Source organism: Lactuca saligna, chromosome 4 (genome assembly GCF_052625555.1).
Source record: "Lactuca saligna cultivar CGN05327 chromosome 4, ASM5262555v1, whole genome shotgun sequence".
In the NCBI taxonomy this organism is placed as follows: Eukaryota; Viridiplantae; Streptophyta; class Magnoliopsida; order Asterales; family Asteraceae; genus Lactuca; species Lactuca saligna.
The window spans coordinates 257,650,043-257,668,006 of NC_136420.1; the positions used below are offsets into that span (position 1 = coordinate 257,650,043).

The 17,964-nt window shown below is 31.9% G+C and overlaps 2 protein-coding genes across 5 annotated transcripts; both read right to left on the bottom strand.

The window, feature by feature from the left end:
* Nucleotides 1–948: 948 nt before the first annotated feature.
* Nucleotides 949–8,767, bottom strand: LOC145043511 (putative serine/threonine-protein kinase At1g54610). Of its 3 annotated transcripts, none has more exons than XM_078992199.1 (7): nt 7,916–8,767; nt 7,537–7,821; nt 5,279–5,596; nt 3,105–3,326; nt 2,929–3,023; nt 2,447–2,555; nt 949–1,422 (listed from the first exon to the last, which is right to left on the bottom strand). In XM_078992199.1, exons 1-7 carry the CDS (start codon nt 8,333–8,335, stop codon nt 1,069–1,071), a joined length of 1,803 nt encoding a protein of 600 aa, XP_078848325.1. In that variant the 5' UTR covers nt 8,336–8,767; the 3' UTR covers nt 949–1,068. The 3 variants fall into 3 exon arrangements, with proteins under 3 accessions (XP_078848325.1, XP_078848326.1, XP_078848324.1); XM_078992200.1 differs by having other exon boundaries at nt 949–1,419; nt 2,447–2,558; XM_078992198.1 differs by having other exon boundaries at nt 2,447–2,558.
* A 1,803-nt stretch (nt 8,768–10,570) lies between these two features.
* Nucleotides 10,571–16,727, bottom strand: LOC145043512 (TSL-kinase interacting-like protein). Of its 2 annotated transcripts, XM_078992202.1 has the most exons (9): nt 16,524–16,727; nt 14,887–15,019; nt 14,321–14,481; nt 13,201–13,445; nt 12,930–13,074; nt 12,214–12,720; nt 11,812–11,904; nt 11,609–11,706; nt 10,571–10,968 (listed from the first exon to the last, which is right to left on the bottom strand). In XM_078992202.1, exons 2-8 carry the CDS (start codon nt 15,002–15,004, stop codon nt 11,653–11,655), a joined length of 1,323 nt encoding a protein of 440 aa, XP_078848328.1. In that variant the 5' UTR covers nt 15,005–15,019; nt 16,524–16,727; the 3' UTR covers nt 10,571–10,968; nt 11,609–11,652. The 2 variants fall into 2 exon arrangements, with proteins under 2 accessions (XP_078848328.1, XP_078848327.1); XM_078992201.1 differs by lacking the exon at nt 10,571–10,968 and having other exon boundaries at nt 11,399–11,706.
* Nucleotides 16,728–17,964: the final 1,237 nt, after the last annotated feature.

A 17,964-nucleotide genomic window follows, 5' to 3' on the forward strand; every position in this document is an offset into this window, starting at 1 on the left:
TTCTTGAAGTTGTTGATTTTGATCTTGTGTGTGTACATATATTTGTTGGCTTTTTTGTGTTTTTATCTTTTTTGCTTTTTTGTGTCACTTGATGTTTGGTTTGTGTAGATTTAAGGTTGTTTTTAAAACTCGGGAGACTTTATCTTTATGATGAATAAACATCAAGGATGAGAACTTATGCCATCCGTTTGTTAGTTTTAATAATAATTTGTTTTGCAATCCATGGATTGTAATCAAATCATCGACCTAAAGTTGCACAATAGAGCGGTTTTTCCATGGTTTTTTGGACCGGGTCGGATTAGGTCGGGCTTGGACAAGTGGTAATATGATCGGATCACTCGGGTCGTATCCGAACTGTTTGCAATTTTTCATATAGGACTACTCCTCAAGACCTCAACCAAGCTTTATCAATAGGTTTCTTGAATCGGTTCCACAAAAACCGGACCATTTTGGAGTCTTTTTTTACGATGCAATTATTGAAATTTTTATAATTCTAATTACTATCTATTCTGTTTTTTATTATAAATACTAAAGTTTTACGTTTGTAAATTTATCATGTGGCTCTAAGTCTAAGGTCTCCATCTCTGATTAGTAACATGAAAAAGATAAATCACAATTTTCACGAAACATAAAGAAAATGATATGCATTAATAACTTGTCGCCTTCTTACAACTACGCCACTTATGCAGGACTATACGATTTATAATCGTAAATATAAACAATATATTAATTGTAATTTATAACATTAATAAACTCAAACCGTTTATTTTAAATAAATTAGATAAGGTCAGATGAGACCGGGTTAGCCAAACATGGCCTTTTTCAAACTTGTGTTGACCGGGCCCCGACGTTGGATTGGCCGATAGTGTGTTTTATGTTACAAAGAAAATGTACCAAAGAGAAGATCATACAACAATTTTACATAGAAAAAAAAAACACTTAATCACATGAACAATGATTTGGTTTTATTGGTTTTATAGTTCATTTATATAAAACAAACCCAAGAAAAACATATAGTATAAAGTACCACAACAGAAAAAATAGAAAAGAATTATCCCACAAAAAACCCTAATGATCATCTAAATTAAAAAGCTTTGATATCTTCTCAATATCCAAATGTCGAAAATCGACATTAGACATGGATCGACGATTGAGACCATTTCGATTCTCTTCCATATTATTAACGGTTTGTGTGATGGATGCAAGTAGAAGGGGGAAGTTTTTAATATTTTTTAAAGCATTTGGGTGAGCTTCGGTTCTTGCTGCCCGATTATTATTGGGTGGATTTGAATCGAATGCTAAAGTAAATGGTGGGGAGGGTTCCATTGTTAAGTTTGTTCTCTTGCTTGATGTGTTGCTACTTGTGCTTTGACCCGTTTCTTGTTCTTGGGTTACCGAGTTCTTGTCGACATGTTTCTCCTGCTGCGTGTTGAAATGACAAAATGTTATCAAACTCAATTATTAAAAAAAAAAGTTGAATATTTTAGTCAATTTCATATTGATCTTCGGTTTTCGAATTGGTTTGTTTGACCTAAGAAGTCTACTTTAGTATTGAAATGACAAAATGTTATCATATTGATCTGCTGATTGTATTCATCAGCAGTCATATAAAAAAACAAAAAAAAAATCGCTAAATCTCTTTTTAGCCTAGATATAGGCTTACAGCACCATTTTAAGAAGATTTGTATTTTTGGTGTTGAAAAATGATCAGGTGATTATGAGTTCGCAAGTTCTCACAAATTTTTTGGTTCTCAGCTCTAGCCGTAAAATAATAATTGTTATAGTAAATTAAAAAGTTTGTACAAAACATTGTCCTTGTCTTAACCATATATATGTTGAGAGAAAAGTCAAGGTTAGAAGTTGAAAAGCCGATAGTTATATAATGATTGATTGCGATTCACAAAATAAAATTAACATTTATATGGTTTAAAATAAACCACATGATCTCAATGGGTAGTACCCGTGTATTGCGTGAGTGACAGTGTATATCATTTTCGATTTAATGCTATTTTAAATTTAATTATAAATAATTCATTTTTTTCGTCAATTTTTAATTCCAGGCATGATGGCTGTTCCAAATATCAACCATTTGTCTTCAATGTTACGTCATTATTAATTTTATGTAAACTTCGATTTTAATTTTTTTTTTTTTAACGATTGTTATTGTTAACAAATCTATAAATTACTTACTTAGAAAATTTCCCATATGTGATAATTCGATTTAAGTTTTACATACAACATCATAATTAAATTCTTTTTATTATTTTAAAAATAGTCTTAGTATATTTATTTAGTTTAACACCATAAGTTAAATACATTAACATGGTTTAATTAATGCATTAAAAAAGTCAAATTAACGTTTATCTTGAACCACATGAAAACGGTATCTTCTTCTATAAGATATATAAATACAGATATAGATATAGATATAGATATACACAGATACCTCTTTAGATGATTCGGAATATTCGGTCGAGAGTTCAGAAATGGAAACGTTTCTTGCGTGACCCTTCTGAGCTATCCTCGTTCGTTGCTTGGTTTTTAAAGTTCTATTCCTTCTTTAAAAAAAAATACAAATACACAAATATTATTGGTTTATTGTCCAATGAATACGACAATAACCGTATTAAGGCTCCATTTGTTACACATAAATAAATTTAAGAGAGAGAGAGAGAGAGCAGAATTTTGAATTTTGAATTTTGAATTTTTTGTCCCACCCTGAAGGTGGGACAGAGACTCGCTCTCAATCTCTCGTCTGCACAAAAGACGTAAACGCCCTCAACGTAGCCCTAGAAAGCTTGTCCAGTCCCATCCCACAACCGGACAAGATTTCTATGGCTATTTTTTTGACAAAGAGGTTGAGGGAGGGCATTAACGTCTTTTGCATAAATCACATGTAAAAATCACAAAAGGGGAAACATTACATACTTCTTTCCATCATGGAATTGCATCGGGACATCCTCGTCTTTGTTTACAACAGGCAAACCCGAGAGGTCGCATGCTAATGGACTTGAAGAGAAAAACTGTCAAACATCAAGTAAAAAAAGTTAAATGGGACCCACGTGAAAGCAAAATATGTTTTTTTTTTTTTTTTTTAAACTGACATTGTCTTGGAGGGCGGAAGTGGAAGTTCCACGGGATTCGGGGTCCAAAGCCAGAAGTGTGGTCAAGAGGCCAAAAGAAGAAGAGGGAAAATTTGTGAAAGCTTCTTGAAAACTTGGAACATAGTTTTGTGGTGGTCTGAAGGTTGTTGGTGGCTTGATTTTTTTCCAGTAGTCTTCATGAGGGGACCCACAAAGCTTAAAGATCCGGTGAAGCTGCTCAACCTGTAATGATAAGTATTTAGCCTACTGTTTTTTTTTTATTTATTGGACTTAATGGGAACGTGATTCTTTTTTTTTTATTTATTTAATGCATAAAGAACAACTTAATAGAGAAAGCCAGGAAAAAGAGACTTTTCACATTAACTTTTTATAAAATATATATTTATCCAGACAACAATTTATCAGCGTAGCACTTACCAAAAAAAAAAAAAAAAAACTTTCTTGTTTTTGACTTAATGGACTTAATGAGGACAAAGTAGAATATGGATGCTTCTTATGTACTTCATATGAAATAACGCCTGAATAAACAAAGGGTTTCCCTGACTTTCCTCATTAAGTCCTAAAATTTTACAAATTTGCCCGGATTTGTTTTTTCCATCCGTTTTTCTCCAAACTCAAATATTTTTCAGGGTTAATCTCATAAAAGACCTTATATTTTGTGTTTTTCCCGGATTAAACCTTATCTTTATTTATATTATGAAAAAGACCTTATATTTTTTCCGAAAAAGCCCTCAACTTAGTCTTTTTTTTTTGAAAAAAAGAAAAAACCCTCAACTTTCTAAATGTGTCCAAAAAAATCCTAAACTTTTTTAGTTTTTCCTGAAGAAAAAAAAACCCTCACATTTTACAATTTGTTTTGGAAAAAAAAAAAAAGAATTTCATATATGCCCTTCTTAAACATCAAAATATCATATTTACCCAACTTAATTTCTAAATATCATATTTACCCTTCATAAAATTTATAAATATCATATTTACCATTCATAAAATTCGAAAATATCATATATGTCCTTTTTAAACATCAAAATATCATATATGCCCTTCTTAAATATCAAAATATCGTATATGCACTTTTTAAACATCAAATATCAATGGTAATATCTAAAATATCCTTCATCTACAACAAAAAAACTAAACAATCAAAATATAGATTCCATAGAGATGATTGAAGATGAATATTTTTGTTTGTCAAGAGGACTGACATTCAACGATTTAGAAGTTCACATTTCATTATCATAGACGTAAGGATAATATCGTTAAAATTTTTAATTATTATAGTAATTTTAAGTTTTAAAAAATGATTATAAAATATTAAAAACATTATAAAAAAGGATTTTGGCAAATATGATATTTTGAAGGTTTATGAAGGGTAAATATGATATTAAGAAATTAAGCTGGGCAAATATGATATTTTGAGGTTTAAGAGGGGCATATATGAAATTCTCCCAAAAAAAAAATGGCTAAAAGGTCCAAGTCGTAAAAAAGAGTTAATCTCAAAAAAGACCTTATATTTTATGTTTTTACGGATTAAACCTCAATTTTATTTTATTTTTTTGCCTGAAAAAGACCTTGTATTTTATCATTTTTTCAATCTGGCCCTTTTAGTCATTTTTTTCCAAAAAAAAAAATTGTAAAACGTGAGGGTTTTTTCGAGAAAAACTTAAAAGGTTGAGGGTTTATCTGGAAGCATTTAGAAGGTTGCGGGTTTTTTTCAGAAAAAAAAATACAAAGTTGAGGGCTTTTACAAAAAAAAATAAAAATAAAAATAAAAAATACAATGTTTTTTTTAGGCCAAAAATGAATTTGATGTTTATTCCGAAAAAAAACACAAATTATAAGCTCTTTTTTAAGATTAACCCCGGAAAAAACAAAAAAATACAAGGTCTTTTTCATGAAACAAATAAAATTGTGATTTAATCTGTAAAAAACACAAAATATAAGGTTTTTCACAAGATTAACCCCCCAAAAAAAAACATCATTTATCCAAATCGGAAAAATGAACAAACATATCGTCAAAAATTTCAGGTTAAGCTAAGCAAAAAGAACGACTTAACAGATAAAGTCAGGGAAACAGTTTTCAGTTTTCAACATCAAGTCCTAACGTTCAGGAACAAAAATTCGATTTTTTATTTTTTATTTTTTTGTGAAAAAGAAAAGTTGTATTAAGTAGTAACCTCTGTTCTTCCTGGCATAATGGGCCTACCAACAAACATTTCAGCCAATAGGCATCCAGTGCTCCAAAGATCAATTCCAACTCCATAATCTGTAGTGCCTAACAGCAATTCTGGAGCTCTATACCAAAGTGTCACAACTCGGCTTGTCAGAGGTTTTTTCTGCTTTGGATTGTAGTAATTTGCAAGCCCAAAATCCGCTATTTTTAGCTTCCCATTTTTGTCTATCAACAAGTTTGATCCTTTAATGTCCCTGTGTAGAATCCCTCTTTCGTGACAGTGTTCAAGACCACAGAGCAACTGCTGCATATAGCACTTCACCTGTTTTTTTTTTTTTTTTTTTTTACAAAATAAATCAAATTCTGTAACAAAAGTTCTTAGGGGATGTGTTAGAAATAGCAAAAAACAAATACTACTTCCATTTTCTTTATATTACAGCATTGTGGCTTTTTTCTCTTTTTTTTTTCTTATTAAGGCGTTTATTTTGAAGAAAGTTGTCCGTTTGACCATTTATAGCATTGTGCTTTCGATTTTTTTTCCTGTTATAATATTGTTTATCTATACTGATAAATGAGAATCTTTTTTGGCACATGTTGTTTTATGGTTATTTTCAATTAGATTTTTTTTTCCACATGCATTTTATGGGTTTTTTGCCTTTTTATTATTTCCTTTGTTTATTGTTTATGTGATACATGTCTTTTAATTTCAAAAACCCAGTAATTGACTCAATTTCCTTGTAAATTCAATAATTGATTCACTTTTACATAAACAATAAACAAAGGAAATAATAAAAGACAATAAACCCATAAAATGCATTTGGAAAAAATCTAATTGAAATGTGTACAAACACTTATTGTTTATTGTTTATGTGATATATATATATATATATATATATATATATATATATATATGTTTTTATAAAAGAAATGTGTACAAACACTTATTTGGGCGCATATAAATATGTTTTTACAATAAAAATGTATACGTTTACTATGAAATAGGTGTTTGTATATATTTTTGTATAAATATGTGTTTGCATACAAATGCATTTATAATAAAATAAGTGTGCGTATGCATTTTGTTTTTGTAAAATACATATATGTATACATTTTTTTTATAAAAACGGATTTATATATATTTATGTACTTAATAACTATTTTTATAAATAGGTATTTCATATACAAAAAAAAAAATTAAAAAGTTCTTATATAGAAAATATAAGATTTTTTATGTGAAAATATGTTTTTTTTATAAATATGATTTTATAAAGAAAAAACATATTGAAAACAAAAAATTTTGAGAAAAAAAGTTGTAAAAACAACTAAGTTGGGATGAATTCATAACAAATTTCTAAAATTTAGGCCAAAAAGGTAAATTTTTGACCAAATTTGTAATAAAATTTAAAATATGGGCCAAAAGTGTAAATTTTGGACCAAATTTGTAACAAATTTTAAAATCTGGGCCAAAAATGTAATTTTTGAAAGTTGGATGACATGTTGACCTGGTAAAAAGTTAAATTGAATACGATTATTGGTTTTTGGGACTTAATTGAATAAAAAAAAGATATAAAGACTAAATCGATTATGAGGTCAATATGTAAGAACTTTATTGCAGTTGTCCCTTCCCAAATTCAAAAAAGTCTTAAGAAATTTATGATTCAGGACACTTCTTTAAAATACGTCAATAGTTTTTTTTTTTTTTGTATACATTAAAGTATTTACTTATTCATCATTTCTATCGTATTTATTTCAAAATTTCACTTTAAACATGCTTAATGTTTACACCTTAATATTTAACCTTTGGGATAATACACTAAAAAGGTAACATAGTTTAGATTGTGTGCATATTATTTAGTCACTTATGTTTATTTTTGTATACATTTAGTCATTTATGTTTTTTTTTTGTACATATTTAATCACTTATGTTTTTTTATTTGGTACACATCTGACAATCATAGTAAATAGTCATATGTGTACAAAGTATAAAACATAAGTGACTAAACATGTACAAAAAAAAAAACATAAATGACTAAATATGTAGAAAAATAAACATAAGTGACTAAATACATACACAATCTAAACTATGTTCCCCTAGTGCATTATCTCTTAACCTTTTTTAATCAACACGAGTCTCACAACTAGTTTGAAAAATAAATCCAATTATAGCAATGAAAATTGTTTTGTATATGTATAACTTTGCTATAAATGGATAGATTTTTCAAATTACAATGTTTTAATAGGATGAAAGTGTTAAAGGTTGACCTGTGGTTCTGTTAACCTTCCTTCTGGACGAGAAATAACTCTGGTTAAGTCTGATAGCATGTACTCAAAGACTAGATAAAGACTATATTGCATTCTAGATGTTGCAAGACCTTCAAGTTTGATAATATTTGGATGATCTAGTTTCTGTAAAATGATAATTTCTCTTGCCATAAACTTGACACTTTCTGGCTCTGATGTGTCAAAACGAACTTTCTTTAAAGCAACTATCTTTCCTGTGTCCCTATCTCGAGCTTTATAGACATTGCTATATGTTCCATGACCTATCTACAATCACAACACAAAGAAACTTTTTGATAATGAATGTGAATCAAGAAGAGAATACATATTTGAAACGATTTAGTCAAGATTAAGTACTTACCTTAGCAAGCTTATCATAAGAATCAGCGGTTTTAGATGCCAGATTAGCCAAAACTTCTCTTGGAATATTATCAACAAGCCATTTAGGCCATCCATCAATTAAATCGTCTGAACCAATCTTCTTACCAACAACAATTCTCTGAGAAACATTCCCAATTCCTTCTCGATTAACCTTCATATCATTCTGACCTCCTCCTTCCTTCCTCGTATTACCATCATCAACTTGATTATTATTATTCTTTTTCACACTATTCTGCTTCACAGGCATTTCAACAAACGGTTTCTGTGCAACATTGGGTTTTCCCCCAATTCCGCCTGTAACATACCCATTATCAGCTTTCAACTTATGGAGGCCGCCGCCGCCACCACGAGACGGTTGACGATTATAAGTTGGTGAGGGCTTTCCCTGAACGCAACCCATACGTGGGATTTTTTTTGGAGTACCGAGTACGTGAAGAGCACTAAACACTGACTTCTCAAGGCATCATTGATGCCGCTGTTGAACAAACAGCAATGCTATGAACATACAAAGCGTGTAAAGGCAAGATTGTGAGAAGACAAGGATAATGATGATGATTGGCAAAATGGGAACACACTAACTTGGGTGAAGTTAGTATTGGATAGAAGAATCGAAGGAAAAGACAAGGGGTTGATGATGGATAGGCCGGCTGATGGGGAAAAGGACGAGAAACGGAATCCATTGACGTTGGGATCGGATTTGGGGCTGTGATTACGAGGGGGGTTTTGAGTGCTAGGGAACAAATTCTTCTTTGGATTTGGCGGGCGCAGAAAGCTGTCATCATCCCGAAACCGTTTGAGAATTGAGATCCTCACCATCTACCTCAATACCGGTACCTGCTGTTTTCAAAGATGAGAGAATATCTATATCTATATCTATAATAATAATATTTTGAGTAAATTATACGAATAATCCTTATGGTTTGAGTTAATGTACATGTTTAGTACCTATTTTTTTTTTTTAAATTGGACCAACCTTATGGTTTGGTATGATCCTGGTTTAGTCCCTATTATACTTGAATAATTGTCATACCCTTATGTATTTATTTATATCTTTCATTTTATTATTTTAGGGAATGTTTCGGAATGTATTATATTTCGTTATAGTTTAAGGTTTATATTTTGCAAATTGTAATGAATTTGGTTATATGTACACATAATGTATAAAGAAAGGGTCTTTCTTCTATGCCGGCTTGAATATTCAGCCACCTATCAAAGCACAATTGTTGGTTAGAACCTCGCATGTTAGTAAGTGTTGTAACTTACCAATAATAATTGCACCAAGATTATGTTTTTGAGACATGTTCAAAAGAAGTGTCGTACATATCATCATGTTGAAATAGTTAGTTTAATCTTTTATTTTTCTTTAAAAAAACAGTAATCTTCCACAACATTTTGGAGTACAACGTGACTATTTGTTGTTCTCACCATAAAACTATCTTTTAAATGTATCTAAGACTTGAAAGAGCATTATATGGTTTCTGCTTTGAATATTCAATGTTATTTCGAACTATAGTAGTTATTTGTATTCGGAATTAAGATTTCACATTTCGGACTACATTATTTTTGGCTTCTCACCATAAAATTGAAAAAAAACAAGTAACATTTCAATATTGACCGTCATATTTTGCTAATCAACTATTTCTAAACGGATTGGTAACAGGTCTAACAAGTAGTGTTTTTTTTGCAGATATACCAAAAAATGACTTACTTTTATTAAATTTAATCCCAGATGTTGTTAGTTTATCAATATACTAATTCTTTAACCTTTTGTTAATATACTAATATTTTAACCTTTTAAAAAAAAATAGAATAAACTAAACTCCTTCCATCTTCCCCATGCTAACACTAACAAATTACCAATCTATATCCTTAACCTAACAAGGGAATAAAAATTCAACCCTATCATCATCCCCAATGGGAAATGAGGATCTCCTCATTTCCAATCACAGATTTTTCTTTCATTAAAATATTACAAATTACAAACATGTGTTTTCAAACTTTACCAGTAATTATCTTTTTTTGGAAACGGCAATGATTAATTGGAAGCCTACTCGCACATTTCAACGAGCACCCCGGGTTCGAGCTCCTTTATAGGGCAAACCTAACCCTCATAGGGGTTTCCAGTGAAAATTTCCCCACATGTGGCACAAGTTTAAGAGGCACCCAAATTGGGTTTTGCAGGGATTGAACTCCCGACCTTTGACCCCACGTGGGTATTAAACCCGGTACCTCTTCCCAGCTAGACCAGAAGTCATTGGTACCAACAATTATCTAATACAGCAAAGTTTAAAACACATAAAATTAAATTGATAAGACAATAAATATAAGAAAAAAATGATAACATCAGTTTTGATTTTGTAATTACTCACAATCTATTCGATTTTATAACTTGCTTTGTTAATAAAAAAAGTATTATCCATGTTAGTGATTACGGTTTAGGCCCAAGCCTTTTATGGTTTAGAATAGGTCTTTTATATAACCCTATTTATATCAGGTTTAACCTTACTAGTTATCACTGAAACAATTTATTATCTTACATGGTATCAGAGTTCTAGGTTAAAACCTTACATCTGACCACAGCCCGTAGCCACCGCCCTCCACCTCCAACGACCTTCTCTAATAGTCATAATAGGTGTCGTCATTATGTTTCTTATTTTTCCGTTTCTTCTTTTCTCCGCCTAAATAATAAAACAGTCAGATGGCACCAAACCAAAACTCTTTCATCAGCTTCTTCTACTGACTCATCTACTTCTACCTCTTCACCTTCCACCTCTTCCTAGTCTGGCCACTTCTTCAGATCTCTTTTCCAATGCAACCCCTTCGGATGTTGCAGTTGCCTCTCTCCGATGGCACCTTCTCTACGGGGCAACCTCTGATCTGTAGTCGTTTCTTTCTCTATCAACATTGCAATCGCCGATCTCGCCAAAATTAGTCGTTATCGTTAGAGCTCTACCACCGCCATTGTCATTGTCTTCATTTATGTTATGTTTTATATTTTTGTTTTTCCAGTTTAATCGTCCCCTCCCTATCAAACTGCAGGGAGATGTCAGTGATTAGAGTTTAGGCCCAAACCCTTTAAGGTTTAGATTAGATCTCTTATGTAACCCTATTTATATAAGGTTTAACCGCACTATTGAAACAATCTATTATCTTACAATCCACCATTATTACCAACCAATCACAAAGAATATCTTAATGTTTACGTGCTCATAAAATCAGTAAGCTGACATAATCATTGCTATACAAACAATAAAACATCTACATTTTGATATTTTAATTGCCTTCATAATTTGCGTTGTTAATAAAGTACTACCCACATCAGAATAATTTCAATAATACAAGTATTGTTGAGAATAAATTCCAATCTAGATCAAGACCATAAGTGCTAAGAATCCATCACATATGAAATTTGAAAATGAATTTCATCTATTTGATAACCAAACCCACCATAAAATATGAAATGTAATAATCAGAAGAAATCACTGCTAGAAGTAGTACTAGTGTTTCCAAACTCTTTTAAGTCCATTTCTATATCAAAAAGGATTTGATACGTATTGTAGTCCCAAAATAACATCTACTAACAAACTAAAAACTTATAGAAATCCACTCCAAAATGATTCTAAGAAAGTTGTATAAAAGTCCCATGAATCAATTTTATACATTTTAAATTTACCTAAATTTGATGCAACTTTTTGCTGGCTATCCATACGAACTTACTCAAATCTTCCATGGCATTGAGTTGCCAAGATCAAAGGGACCTAAAGACTCATTCTGTACCAATAAAGTAAAATCACAAGATTAGCTAAAAAATGCTATATAGGTGGTATTATGACATCATCTATTAAAATAAGAATAGTAATAAATAAAATTCTATACCCAGTTTATGCCTCTTAGCCCAAGGCTTCTGCTGTCTTCATTATATTGTTGGGGACCAGAAGTATCTTCAGCATTCGCAGCTTGTCTGTCCCCCTATACACAAAGATAACTAATTCATGTCACATAGGTGATTCCACAACCTTTCTAGGGCTATTTTGGTCATTTCCATCTTTTGCACATACAAGAGACTGAAAGCAAGTCTCTGTCCCACCGTTTTGGGCAGGACAAAAAGAATGTAAATTTTGTATTGTGTTTGGCGCCTGTCGTCGCTGGTTATCAGACTCTGTCTGATAACCAAGCGACAGCTGCCAAACACAGTACAAGGCCGTCTATTACGCACGGCCTTGTAAATTGTTTGGCTTGGCATTGTTGTCAATGAAGGGAAGAAAAAAAAAAAGAAACCTCTAGAAGACCGGGGAATTTGAAGGAATTTGAATTAGAATCATGAGTAGCTCTAGCAACACTGACACGAACATTTTTGGTAGATGAGGAGAATTTGCGGAAGGAAAAGGCATTACAAGTCTGTTCAGCATCCAATATAGAGAGTTGAGGTTGAGGATCGTTTTTCATTTGTTGTGAAGAGATGATGGCATCGAAAGAATCAGAAATGAATGATTTTGGATCAAATTTATTCATCTTGGCTTGTAAAGATGCTTCTGATAAAAGTCCACCAATGCTTAAAGCAGTTAAACTATCATCCCATTTAAATTGTGGTTGTGGTTGTGGTTGTAGTTTTCCTTGTAATGATGCTTCTGATAGAAGCCCACCAATGCTTATATCGGTGATTAGAGAAGTCTTTTGAGGCACCGAGTGTTCGGATACAAGTCCACCTATGCTCAAATTGGTCAACTCATCATCCCATGGTGATGTTGACCGTTCATGGCTTTGACCCATGTTGACTTTTTCATCCTGTTCACACAAAAAAAATCAAGAGAAAAAAAAAAAGGTGAAACATTGTTGTATAAAATACACATATAATTGGACAAGCTTTTTAGGGCTAATTCACATGATGAAGATGAGGAGGAGGGTATTCACGTCTTTTACAAACAAAAACACAAGCAAGAGCATAAAAATGGGGCCTAAAGGGGAAGGGTGATGATAGAAAGGAATATATTTACCACATGCTCGGTATCATCTATTTCAGCTGTTGCTTCTAGAAGCTTCTTTTCTTCTGTAGTCTCGATATGTTTCTGAATGGTTTCAGATGTTACACAATTACGTGGAGAAATCCCTGAAGGCTCATCATCAGAGAACCAGCCATAACTACGAAAAATGAAACATTGTTTTTTCAGTTATTTTTAAAACTACAAAGTTCAAATGGAATCAGCGATTCCAATTCCAACGTATGAGAATGAGAAGCTAGCAGTGGAAAGGGAATGAAGGTCAAACCTTAAGCGGAATACAGGAGGAGTTTCTAGAGCTGTGTAAACATCTCCAGCAGTAATAGAAGTGTCCTTTGATGTCCATTTTGTAGTAATAGATGTGTGTTGTCTGAGGTGTGATTCATAAGGTAAAAGCATGGGTTCCCCTATGGCTATGCTTGAAGCACCCCATTTTGTATGGATGTGGTTGATAACAGATGATATCTTCTTTCTAGCTCTTAGTGTGAGTTCAAGGAATGGATTAAGAGCATCCTGTAGAAATGTTTTGTATTATTGACATAAATATAAATAGTTCAATTGGCATTTGGGTTGTAGAATGTTTTGGAAAGAAGTGAAATCTAGTAAAGAAGTTGGAATTTGAAGGAATTGAAATATGGGATGCATTTGGAATGGAATTGAATTCCAATCCTTTTAAATTTGTCCAAGAATTTGGAAAACAAATATAGGCAAATGATAGAAATTTCCCTTTATTTGTTTTATAAATATATGTGATTGAAAATGACTTATAAAATACATGTAAAAAATATTACATTGTCTTTTTGTATTTCTTGCTCACGAAACTTTTTTAAAGCTATTTTTAGAAGAAGCTATACGTATTAAGATGGAAACGCTATTTTTTTGAAAATATTTATTCTAAAAACTAACTTCAGTTAAAAATAAAGGGTTTTAAGCAGAAAAATCTCATTATTTTGGGGAAAATTTTGATAAAGTCCTAAATTTTTATTTTTTAGAAAAGAAAAGTCCAGATTATTTAATTTTACACAGTAATCTGTCATTTCCTGTTAAAATAAAAATAATGACTTTTTCATTAATTTGGCAAAATATTAAATAATCAGGACTTTTCTGTTCAAAAAAAAAATTAAAACTTTATCAAAAAATTTCCCAAAATAATGGGACTTTTCTGCATAAAACCCAAAAAAAAAATTATTAACATTCAAAATACATACTTTTAAAAAAGAAGGGTATTTGTATATTTTTAACAAGAAGAAAATGCTTGGAATTCCATGGATTTTAATTTTAGGATGGAAAGTTGAAATCCATGGATATTGTGAAGTTGAATGGAATACAGTTCTGTAATGGAATGGAATTGAATTCCAATTCCAGCAAACCAAACACCCTAAACTCACCTTCTCTAATCCTATTCGAGTAACTTCATCAACTGGAAAAAGCTGCAGCTTAATTTTTGTTGAAGGATCAACAACTTTTCCACTCTTCAATTCCAACGTTGTTACTTCTTTTCTAGTTTTTGTAGATGCTTCACTTACTGAAAGCTGCTGACTGAGTACTTCTGTATCAGTACTAAAAGGTTAAACACATGCTCATATTATCAACAGATAGCAGTGTACTTTCATTGCTTTGAATATTATACATTGAAAAATTATTTTGTATTTTAATGGAATTTGCTAAAATTGGGTGGATATTCAAATTACAATGTTATAAAATGATGAGATGAAAGTAGAAACTTTATATAAAACAAACCAATGAAAGTTCATTGCTATTTCTTGCATCTAACCTTATCAAGAAAACTAACATAGTAAAGTGAAACTGTGAAAGAAAATAGACAAATTGTAGTAAGATGCCTAATATTGATTCTAATGCAATAATCAATGTTACAATATACAAAGCATTAGAAGCTTAAAGTACAACATCATTAATCAAGATTTCAAGAATAAAGTTGCAGAAGATGAGTGACCTGATGCTTTCTGTGTAGACTTTTTTTGTCTGTTTGTGGCTTTTTTCACTTTATTTGTCCCACCAATGAGCTTGCCTGCTTGAGCTATAATTCCTTTTCTCTGCAGGATTGGTTTCATGGCAACTTTGTTTTGCTGTAAATAGAAATTAGAAAGTGATAAATTCATCATCCTGATATCCAAGCTTTATTATCAACATATAAAGCTTTTGTATTCAATTATGAGGAGTTGAGGACAAGGAGGGTATTTATGTCTTTTGTACTGACAATACCCTATCCCGCCTTGTTTTACCTAAAGGTGGGAAAAAAAACTGTACTGAAACGTCAGATTTATTGACTATGTGAAATCTTTAAAAACTTTATAAATTTTGTGGATGATACATGAGTATATGTATACATATAATAAATGTCCACATGCTGAAAAACACTCAGAAATCAAGATAACGTAAAGTGAAAAGGTCATAGGATGTAGTGATAGATGAAAATATCAAAAACTGAATAGTGCATATGTGCTATTACAAAAAAAAGACAAAAAAAAAAACAAAAACAAAAACAAAAAAAACAAAAAAAGCTTGATAAGAGTGCAATATGTAAGTTGCCTATTCAATACAAAGAAATCTCATATTATGATGTATAATTATGTTGAAAAAAATCACAATAATGTACATTTTGTCATAAACCATCTAATTTCACTGGGTATCTGCTGTGTAAGCAACTTCTGCTAAGTTTTAACTAATTTGAATTTTTTTCTAAATGGTGTAATGTTCTTTCCTACTCACAATATCAGTCACAAATTAGGGGCAAAATAACTAAATAGCATTCGGGTTTTGGCATTTAAGGTTGCCCAGCATAGGTTAGTGCATCTTTATGCCTAGAACTTAACGAAACATACTTAGGTATTTTGATATATATATCAAAACTTTTATGTTAGTGAGCAACAACTCCTATTTTTTGTAGAAAGTGGTCCCTTTTACATAGAGGAAGTATAGTTTACACAACTTCATACAATAACAGATGAGATTTTCTTATCAATTGTTGCATTACCCTCCTTCTCTATCTCTTTCCACCATTTGAATTTAAGTAGAAAAGAAAACATATGTATGTATCATGTTAACAAGATGACATGGTACAGTCATGAAACCAATATTTTCTCTGTCAAGAGGGCTTTACAGTTCCTTGCCAAGCTTTGAATCTCTATGTGCATCGCATATATACACATAGAATGAGCAGTAACATAATTATATAAATTAGGGTTTCAAAATTAATATTCGGACATACATCTCTATTGATTATTTTAGAGCCTTTAGATGCCAACCACAATCTGAATGAATTACACAGAAGAAAGGAGGGAATTATCAGCAATCGCTCAAAAAGTTCACAACGAGGTTGATTCATACGATAAGAACAGCAAGCATTGGCATCATCCAACGAACATCAAACTATAAAGTTCGTCATCAGATCGAATCAAAATAAAGTAAGGTTACGAATTCCCCAAATCAAACGATTGATTGACCTAGAACTGGAATTTGTATGTAAAATTGAACAAAAAATATGAATTAAACTGTAAATTGAGTACATCAGATCCATATAAAACAGGGATTCATTCGTATATTTTGTGCATCATTGAACGTTTTACGCACCTCATATAAACCAGCGGGGGCTTGTTAATCGTACAATCGACAACGACTGTGAACTGAATTGTTTGAAAAACAGCGAGGGGCGGAGGAATGTTGGCAAGTGGCGGGAGCTCAATGTGTATTCAAGAAGTTGAATAAAAGTACCAATTTTCAAATGACCCTCGCTAATCAAACGCTTTTGCTATTTATCTTCGCAAGTAAAACACAATCACACTTCACAGTAATACATAAACTTATTGGAATTGCCGTACCATATATATATATATATATATATATATATATATATATATATATATATATATATATATATATATATATATATATATATCATTAGTATTCTTTTTAAAGTGCTTTTGCTGAAAGTTTCAGGTTAGTGACATGGTGTTTTTAAAAGTCTCGCATTGTAAAGCTTTGATTCGCTTTAGGAAAAATGGGAAATTGGGTCCACTATATATTGGACCTTTCCAGATTATAGTCAAGGTTGGCAAGGTTGCATGCATATTAGATTATTCAGAAAAGCTCAGTAAGATCCATAGCAATTTCCATGTTTCGCACATACGGAAGTGCGTATTGGATGAGGATGCGGTTGTGTCATTAGATGACATTCAGATTGATGAGCGTCTGAACTATGTTGAGAGGCCCGTAGCTATTTTGGAGAGAAAAGTGAAGGTTTTGCGGAGCAAGGAAGTACCTGTGGTAAAGGTACGATGGCAGCATTGGAGGGGCTCCGAGTGGGCCTGAGAGCCAAAGGCCGAGATGCAAGAGCATCACCCGGATTTGTTTGTTGCAGCAGACTTCGAGGATAAAGTCTATATCAAGTGAAGGAGAGTTGTAACATCCTGGGCTTTCAGGTCTTTTCGAATCCTTCTGTCGGTATTTAAATATGTCATTTTGGTCCTTGAAATTAGTTAGAATTAGCCCTAATCAGCCCTAATGGTAAATTGGTAATTTTTTAGGAGCTTGAGTTGTACACTAGGCATACATGTGGGTACGCTAAGCGTACTAGGGCACGCCCTAGTACGTCGAGCATACACATGTACGTTGGGCTTACGTGTGTCCGGGTGAAAACCCTAATTTTTAGGGTATATGGAGTATTTAAGCACCAATATGGATCATTTTGCCTCACTCTTTTAATGGGTTTTGAACACTACATCAATCATATGGTGTACATGCAAACCCTAAATCTTTGGATCTAGTTTGTCTAACGAACATGCAATAATCATCCAAATCCCATAAACCCTTGATCTAGCATACAATAATCGAATTAACATATGAATTAGGGTTTAGATCTTACCTTGATTGTTATGTAGCAATAACAATCACAAATCTCCTTGATCTTGAATCTAGAAAGTTTTATGCCTCAAATGTTGCATCTCTAACGGAATCACAAGCATCATGAGCAACAATATGACTTAGGAGAAGGAGGAGGAGGCACAAAAACATC